This window comes from Miscanthus floridulus, chromosome 1 (genome assembly GCF_019320115.1).
Source record: "Miscanthus floridulus cultivar M001 chromosome 1, ASM1932011v1, whole genome shotgun sequence".
Taxonomy (NCBI): domain Eukaryota; kingdom Viridiplantae; phylum Streptophyta; class Magnoliopsida; order Poales; family Poaceae; genus Miscanthus; species Miscanthus floridulus.
This window is the reverse complement of record NC_089580.1, coordinates 49,757,103-49,766,536: the sequence shown is the minus strand read 5'-3', so window position 1 is coordinate 49,766,536 and position 9,434 is coordinate 49,757,103. Positions and strand designations below refer to the sequence as shown.

Genomic DNA, 9,434 nt, shown 5'->3' with positions numbered 1-9,434 from the left:
GTGTGCGGGTCGAGCGTCCTATTGCCGATGAGGTACCGCCCATGCTTCTTGCCTCCTCCCACCCTCATGACGATGTCGCCGTCAATGTCCGTGGTGTGCGGATCCCAGTCTGCCCCATGGACTCCCCTTGCCGCCTCGGTGTACTGACTAATGCACTCAGGGATGCTCTCGTTGGTGAACGACTCGGCTGGGTCGTCCGGGTTCCAGTTGATGTTGTCTGTCGCCTTGCCCTTGTGGGCCAGAACCCATGACTTGAGCTCTCCGCATGGCTGGTTTTGATGTGCAGCCGACTGCGAGAAAAACAACAAGACAATTATAAATCATGCAGGAATAAACGTCTGAAAGAATAAATGAAGCTACACCAAGTCACGTACCCATCTAGCCCCGAATTCGTGGATGTTAAGGTTGCCCTAGTGGTGTGATACACCTGGCATCAGCAAACGTCGTTCCTGGAGGACGGCGAGGGCGAGTCAGGGTGCGGGCGAGGACGAGCCCGAGGAAAAGGACGAGGAGGGGCGCGCGCGGCGGGGCGGGCGAGGAGGGGCGCGGCCAGCGCCGGGGCGTGGCGTGGCTGGGGCTGGGCAGGCTTGGACGGGCTGGCCGGCCGTGGAGGGCACGACCAGCGGGCGCGGCCGCCGCGGCGCGCGCGGCCGTGCGTGGCGGGGCTGGGGCGGGCCGGCGGCCGCCGCCAGCGCGCGCGGGCGGACGTGGCGGCATGGGGCGGGCTGGTCGGGCTGCGGCGGCGACAGCGCGCGCGGCCCGGCGTGGCGGGCTGGGGCGAGCCGGAGCGGGCTTGCGGGGCTGCGGCGGCGAGGGGGCTCGGGCGACGGCGAGGCTCGCAGTGGCGGCACATCGAGCTGGGCGGCACTCCTCACGGCGACGGTGGCGCTCCTCGCGGCGGCGGCTGTGTGAGTGTGTGCGTGAAGAGTGAGAGAGATAAGGCGCCGAAATGGTTAAGTGTCTGAAGCCACTTTGCCGAGAGCCAGATCTGGGAGGCTCTCGGCAAACCTTCCCCCTTTGTCGAGAGCCCCTAGATCCGGCTCTCGGTAAAGTTATTTTTTTCAAATTTTGTTCAAATTTTTTAACTAGCTAACTGCACAAAAAAATATTAAAAAAATAAAAATTATTATTTGCCGAGAGTAGCTCTTGGCAAACTGAACAAAAATGATATTTCTAAAAAAAAATTAAATCTTTCCCGAGAGCAGCTCTCGGCAAACCTTTTCGCCGAGAGCCAGCTCTCGGCAAACCATTGATCCAGGCCAGGTAAAAAAAATGAAATCTGCGCCGAGAGCGGGCCCAGTTGCTCTCGGCAAAGAGCCTTTGCCGAGAGCAATCCCCTGAAGCTCTCGGCAAATAATATCCAAAAAAAATTAATAAACAGCAAACAGCTCCGGAAAAATACGAAATTTTGCCGTGTTACAACTTATGCTCTCTAATGGCTATACAAAAAGTTTGGAACTCCAAAACTAATTCGACCGTGACATTGTTTGAAAATCCTAATGGATCCTTCTCAACCTTATAAAACTTATTCGGAGATGTCTCAGATTGTAAGAATCATACGCAACCACTTGTGCGAAACATTTTTAATTTTTTACCACAGCCTCCAAGTGTGATACCATGACTTCATTGCAAATATCACAATTTTCTAACTTCGTTTCCTTTTTTAAGAATTTTTAAATCGTTGGGCGACATATGTTCGTGGTCTTTGATTCGTAAAATAAAAGGTGAAAAAAAACGTCAACAAGATGTTATTTGCCCTCAATAATGCATAAATAGCATGAATATCATTTTCTACTTAATTTTTTCCCGTGTTTAAATCAATCGCTGTTCAAATTTTAATCGATTAAAAAACTCCTTGAAATGCAATTAATTAATTATATATAGCAAATAATTACAAAAATACACAAAATTTTAATATTGAGTACAACCTGTAGTATGTCTATAGAGAAAAAAGTTTGGAGCGTATGAAAGAAAAAATAATTTAATTGGAGAGAGTTAGGAGAAGAGAAACACATGCACATGAAATATAGAAACCACATTTGCCGAGAGCCTGGGAGGGGCTCTCGGCAAATATTTGCCGAGAGTGGCGCTCGGCAAAGAGTTTTGCCGAGAGCAGTAACGGAGGGGCTCTCGGCAAAGCGGTGACGCCGTCAGGGCAGGTCACGGCTATGGGCCCGCGGCAATGTTTTGCCGAGAGCCTAATTTTGCCGAGAGCGCGGCCTACGGCAAAGGACCGTTTTGCCGACAGGCATTTTTGCCGAGCGCGGCTCTCGGCAAAACGGCCCACTTCTTGTTGCTTGCCGAGATGCAGGCCCACGGCAATCCTGTCACTTGCCGACGGCCGGTGTTTGCCGAGAGCCGCGCTCGGCAAACGTTTTCTTTGCCGAGAGCCCGTGTTTTTGGTCTCGGCAAAAATCTCGGATCTCGGCAAACGACGTTTTTCCGGTAGTGCGAACCTTGCATAAGAATTAGCCTTGTGTTTGGTTTGCTAATAAATAACAGAATCCCTCATAAAGCGAACCTTGTTTCCCTCCTAATAAAATAACAGAATCCGTCAGTACTCCACGAGACGAATTTATTAAGTCTAATTAATCCATCATTAGCACATGTTTACTGTAGCACTACATTGTCAAATCATGGCCTAATTAGGCTTAAAAGATTCGTCTCGTAAATTAGTTGCAAGTTGTGCAATTAGTTTCGTAATTAGTTTATATTTAATACTTCATACATATGTCCAAACATCCGATGGAACAGCGACTAAAGTTTAGGAGGAAAACCAAACACCCCCTAAATTAGCAACTCAGAACCAGCGGCGGTTGGATGGCTCATAACATATAATTTGCTAATAAATGACTATTTCATTTGTATATTACACATACCGTGGCCACTCCGTACGTTTGGGCAAAAACTGAACGAGGACAAAATAGTAACAACGCACAAAGAACTCACATAGACGAGGAACCATATAATTTATTAATCTTGTGAGTACAAAGTTACAAAATATAGTAAAGAATCACGGTGGCTTTCTCTTTCTTCCGTCTTCTTGTGTATCAATGCTTCGGACTCGTAGAAAGTTGCGTAGTTTGTTGACTCCCGGGACTTGTTGGGTGAGATTGGTTAATTACATCCGCTAGTTGAGCTTGTGGAACACCTCAGGTTAAGCTATGCTTTATAGTTTCGACATCTCAAAATTCTGTAATGTCATTGGCAAATATGAGTCTTGTTGCCTTGTTCGCGGCAATTTCATGAACTGAGTATCTCGGTCTTTGGTTCTTGAGAAGGATCACTGAGAAGCCTTGCATTGTTGGTTCCTTTTTAACATATAATAATCTAGTTTTCTAATTTGTGTTGACAGCGTATTTGGCATACCAACCCTGTCCATGACCGTCGACCCTGACACTTTGTGGTTTGGTGAAGTAATTGACACAGTAGAAACGAAGGCTGGAATTCAGCAGTTATCTTTTCTGGGAGGAAAATTTAAGTGCTTCTTTCTTCAACGACACCGCAGATTAATTCAGTTGGTTCTATTGGGTCCGGATGGCAGCATCAGTACAAAATTGCTTTTTAGGTTCAGCGACCTATACCTCATAGGGTTCGCGAACCGGGATGATCATTGGTTTGTGATGAAGGGAGCCGAGGATCTGATGCCCGGTGCCACGGTACTGCCATTTGGATATACATATAGAGATCTCCTACAAGCAATCGAAGGGAGCACAACTAAACAAAAACTGGCTAACTTGGCCCTAGGGAAGGCTCCAACATTGGAAGCTGTCAGCACCTTGGGTACTAACGACCCGTCTAATCTCAATCCTAAGGTTCCGTCGTCATTGGGATTGTTCGCTGTAACGGTAGCGGAATCGTTAAGGTTCTTACCGATCAGTGAAAAGATTGGTACAATTTTGGAATCAGGAACTATAGGGTACCTTGATGAAAAGAAATATAACGACTACATCAACAACTGGGCCAAAATCTCGATGTTATTGTTGTGCTCCCTCCATGGCCGCCCACTGGGAGATTTTAGGGGTTATAATGATCTGAAGGATATCAATATCGTGGATGATCAACAAGCAATCAATGTCATCGCCATTATGCTACGGCCCAGTGGTTACGATCCTGAGGATCTGAAGGCATCTTGTGATGATAGATAAGTGGTGCAACCTAGCCAGGGACTTCTCTGAATGATGTAACTGCAGGAATGCAAATGCTTAGCTGAATAATATAGTGGATCTCAGATGTAGTTGAAGTCAATGGTAGCGTACCTCTTTGAAGCTGCAAATAAAAAGAACCACCAATTACATAAATGGATGTAATAACAGTGAATTGTACGTGTCGTTGTTCAACAATATGAATGAAGTATTTGTTTTGGCGATGACAATGTTAACAGTGGTATTTTTATAATATATATATATATATATATATATATATATATATATATATATATATATATATATATATATATATATATATATAGATAGATAGATATTTAATGACATGACAATGACATTGCATAGGCGCATGTAACTTCGTTGGATGGATGTGATTCTGTTGTGCTACTGCCCTTGCTGACGAGAACAGTGAAAAATCACGTGGGTTATTGGCATAGAAGAAAGTCAGGCGTGTTTTCGACGATTGATAGATGGATCTCTTGGATATGATCCTTTTATATAAATTGAGGGTGGTAGTCTCATCACAGTAGGAAATTTATTTCACACGTAACACTTTACAAGTTTCCCATGAGATCGGATGAGTTTACGAAGGAAAAACACACAATTGGGGGCTCACACCGCCAAAAACCAGCTTACACTAGTTTCTAGAACCGGCCTAGGCTGATTTTTACTGACCGCTACGGAACCCTTCCAAAACTGGCCCATCCAGGTTTTTTATGAAAGTTTGCAATTTTCCCCGATTTCATCCAAATTTGATGATTTTTGTTGTTTTCTTGTATGCACATGTTTTCCAATCTATCTTCAACTTACCAGTCATATTTTGGTTGTCAACATATCCGTCTACTTTTAAGTAAACCATATGCAAGTTTAATAACACATGACAACCATAGCTGTGATGTCTAGTTCATTGCCTTTTTTTCTGTCTAAGGCACGATATATAAATCGCCCGTACTGTTCTAAGGGTGACATGTCTATATATATCGGTTGTCTTTCAAACAGCTCTAGGCATCCTGCTTGATTTTCTTGCAGCGAGCATGCTGTAGCTTGCGTCATTGTATCTTTGGTCAAGCCCCGAAAGACACCTTGGATGGAAGTATCTGGAGTCTTGCTTGCTGCACTCGGCTCCATCTTTATTATTAGCAGCAACTCCTACATGCACTTTTTGCATAGAGGATTGAGCCCGATTCTCACTGCAATCGGCTCTTCAACTTCATTGAGTGGGACTTTCATGGAGCCAACTATAAGAGATGTTTACTAGATGACCTCCATAGCAGCAGCAGCAACCTCCTTCTCTTTGTGTACATAAACTTGCTTCAGAGGTGACCGGACTTCTTTTCGTATTGGTGGATTCACCGAATCCGTCTATTGCTTGCTGTACTTGTTTATAAGTTGGTCAAAAGTTGATTGTAATTACATTTCCTTGCTGGAATTCTTGATTTTGTTAGCCTTCCAAGCTCTAACCTCTGATTGCCTCAGGGGTCGGGTCTTGAATCCACCTTAACTAGGCCTATTGGAGAAATCAGCCTTGTTGTTTAATGCCCTGGACAATAGCAATAACATCTCCTTTTTGCTCTCTAGCGGGAGTTTCACTTGCCCGCCTCTCGAGTAAGATTTCATGGCTTAAAGTCTTCCCAATCTTGTCCAAATTACTGGTGAAAAATATGCATCCAAGACCGTACAAAGTCAAATATAACAAAAAAAGGTTATTGAGATTTCGGGCGCTCCAATCCAACAAGCTGGTAGGTGGAATAGTGAATTTTGGATTATTTCGGATGGTTGAATAATATTCTGTGAGAGAAAATAAGCTAAAATAAGCTGAAACAAGTGGGAAGTAGTACAACCGAACACATCGAAGGTGTGTGTACGGGGAGTTTTCCAACATGGTGTGGGCTGTTGGGCTATCGACTCATGTATATATTGCTCACTGTGTGGGCGATGGTGGGCCGTGTGGTTGTTGGTTGCGGTCACGGCGTTGTGCTTGTGCTACTGCTCGGTTGCGAGTGTGGCAACGGCTGTGGAGGGGTAAGCTTGATGACACTCATATGTACGTACCTAGGTCTCAAGTGAACAATTTTTTCTAAGGTTCCAAGGTTACGTACTATACTAGTATAATAATCTACATCATGTGCTCACTTAGGGTGCATAAAAGGGAGCAACTAAATTTTTGTCCTTCTGAGAGGACATGCAAATTGGTCTTTTTGATGTCTATAAGCCAAACTATCGGAATATGATCAATAGTGACACGAAAGAGATTAGAATTTATGAATAGTGGCATTGACGGGATTTAAGTTTTTTAGGTGGCTGATTCCGGATACAGGTTTTCTTCGGTGGCATATATGAATTTTTTTTTTTGTTATTTGTAGCATACCACATCCAAAGAAACGTGCGTACCACACATGCACCCCTACTGGTTCCCGGTGAAAAATATGCATCCTAGACCATACATACAAAGTCAAATATGACAAAAAAAAAGTTATTGAAATTTCCTAGGGCGCTCCGATCCAACAAGGTGTGTACGGGAAAGCGTTTTCCACCAAGGTAAAACAGCCAGGCGTAGGTGTGCCGTCTTTTGGGAACAGGTTACCCAAATTATCAAGTTTAGAGCTCTTCAAATGGTACGCGTACGTCACTTCTCTGGACTGTGCCTCCGTGAACATGAAAACAATCTCTCTGTAAGGATGGAGCGCAAGTATTTCACAATCAACAAGCCGCTCTTGTATCCTATCTTCCGTTTCGGCGTGGAGAGTACTTTCTTCACCATCACCATCATCGTCATCAGAATCCCATTCTTGTGCGTCGGCGTTGCCATCTTCAGATCGGAAAGCATTGTGTAAGGTCCAGGACGATCTTGGTGAGCTCGGCAGGGCTAGTCCATAAGCACTTCGATGTCTCAGTATCCATTCCATGTGACCACACGAGGAGTCGTCATGGAGGATCCAAACGCAAAGGTGCGATTCGCGATCAAAGCATGCAAAGTAAACTCCCTTCTCCGACCTCCCTAGACGACCGCCACTGCATTCTGCTTTGTCTTCCAGCTCTCTTGGTGGCTTGATCACCTGGTACGTCGTCGTATGCTCTGACAATGATATCCTCAGTACAGAATAGTTTTGGCAATGCACGTAGAGTGCACCCCTCCAGCACGCTGAGTGCGCATGTTCATATGACAGTTGGACATCCATGTCGTCGACCCTTCCTGCGGCTCCACCTTGTCGGACCAACGACCTCGCCTACCACCGCCCCGTCATCGACGAGAAGACGCTGAGGAAGAACGGCGACGGTGGCCATTCACACTGCGAGATGGCCCTGTACGCAGGCTCCTCCTTGCGATTGCGAGTAAGCAGCATGGGGATGCAGAACACCTGGTAGTGCGGTGACTCCGCGGGATCGAAGGCGAGATAGCGGTCTTGGAAGAAAAAGTGTGGATCCCCCCAGAGCGGAGACGGGGGGCACTTGGGCAGACGCACGACCCGGCCCGTGGCCGGGTTGAGCACGTCGTGGTTGATCAGGATGAGGCCGTTGCAGTGGTCGTCGATCCCGGTGGTACGGCGGGGCATCAGGTAGCCGGTGACGTCAGCGCCGGGGCGCGCGAACAGCTCCGGGCGGTCCCACTCCACGTTGAGGCAGAGCAGGAGGGCGGCCAGCGACAGCGGGAGGCGGTCGGCGCGGAGCAGCCGGCGGTCGTCGATGAGCGCGCGCCATGCCCTGCACACGCAGCGGCACGCGGCGAGCCCACGCGGCGAGGCGCGGCGGAACACGTCGGCGAGAACGTCGTCGGGGATCAGCGTTATTGCTGTTGGCATTGGCACTGCCGCCAGGTCCTGCTTCTCGTCGTCATGCTGTTCCATCGAGATGGACTCGATCGAGAGATCTCTCTGTCTGTCAACGGCGCCGCTCGTTCTTCTGCGGCCGGGCGTCTTGAATGATTGATTCCACCGACCTTAACTTCCCGTACGTGTCCTATTTATTAGCGGGATATACGTACGGTGCTCGATCATGACGTCTTGGAATCGGAATCAAAGGCTGGATCAGGAGTTCACGAGTCCGTCTCCATCTCCGTCTCCGTCTCCGTCTCCGTCTCCGTGTGGGTTCTGCAGGATCTGAAGTCGTGTCCGAACGCCAAATCGAGTTGGGTTCTGCAGGATCGCGTGCAGCCAGGAGCCAGCACCCCCTACGCATTTTCTTAATTACCGAATTCCCTTGGATTATACTGTCAAATCTCATCGACCTAAAAAAACCCCAAATTCAACATGTTAGGATAAACAAGGTCACATAAAACGCTGACAAATGATTTGGCGGAGACTTTCATCAGAGTTTCAGACGGCCACCACCATGGCGCTTTGATGGCAAACCAGCAGAGGCACTGAGGCAGGCACCGCTGTTCAGTGTCCACTCGCCTCGCCTGCCACTGCGGCGCTGCGTGTGTGTGTTTCTGGCTTTCTGCAATGGTGGCATTGCAGTTGCAGGCATGTAGTAGCAGGCTGTTTATTAAGGAGGATTGCAATACTTGGTTGTAAAATGGAAAAAAAGAACACATGATTCTGCAATCAAGGACGCTCATTAGCCTGGCCGATCCATCCATCCTCTAATTGATCCTGCACTTTGGAGGGTTGTCGCCATGGACGCCCAAGGATCATGAATCATGATAGCTTGCTCCTCTCAGGCACAATGGCAGCAGCATGGCCAATGATGCCTCATGATGCGGAACAAAGCCATGTCGCCATATGCCATGTACATCTTGTCTTGTGCTTATACTACTACTACTACCCAAAGAGCAAAAAGGCTCTGCTTCGGCTAGGGCCTGGGTAAAGTTTTCCAAACGGGCCAAGCCCGCTGGGCCGACACGAGCACGGTACAAATTGGCCCGGTACGAAAACGGCCCGGCCCGGCAGCTACCGTGCCCGTGCCCATATGCCTGGGCCGCGATGCCAGCACGATGGCACGACACGGGCACGGCCCGCTTCAACGGCCGACACGGGGGCGACACGGCCTCGAGCCGTTGGATGGAGCCCCCCCCCCCCCCGCCTACTGACCGTTGGATCTAGGGGTCGGGTGGGACGGCTTTATAAGCCAGCCGCCGCTCCTGGCTCGGAGCCTTTCCAAACCCTAGCTCATTCTGTCCCCATTCCAGCCGCATCAAGCTCTCCCATCGACTGAAACCCTAGCCGCCCTCCTCTCTTCTTCCCGTCGTCCGATGGCTGGTTAAGGCGGCGGTTGCTGGCACGGGTACACGACACTTCTACACCACTCTTCCTTCTCCCTGACCGTTGA

General features: G+C 48.1%; 2 protein-coding genes across 2 annotated transcripts; one reads left to right on the top strand and one right to left on the bottom strand.

Annotated features, from left to right (window-relative positions):
• Positions 1–3,380: 3,380 nt before the first annotated feature.
• On the top strand, positions 3,381–4,148 carry LOC136456453 (protein synthesis inhibitor I-like). The gene has a single exon (XM_066456335.1). The coding sequence runs from the start codon at positions 3,381–3,383 to the stop codon at positions 4,146–4,148; it is 768 nt and encodes a 255-aa protein (XP_066312432.1).
• A 3,245-nt stretch (positions 4,149–7,393) lies between these two features.
• LOC136456444 (uncharacterized) lies at positions 7,394–8,011 on the bottom strand. The gene has a single exon (XM_066456327.1). It carries the CDS (start codon positions 8,009–8,011, stop codon positions 7,394–7,396), a length of 618 nt encoding a protein of 205 aa, XP_066312424.1.
• Between the last annotated feature and the right edge of the window lie 1,423 nt (positions 8,012–9,434).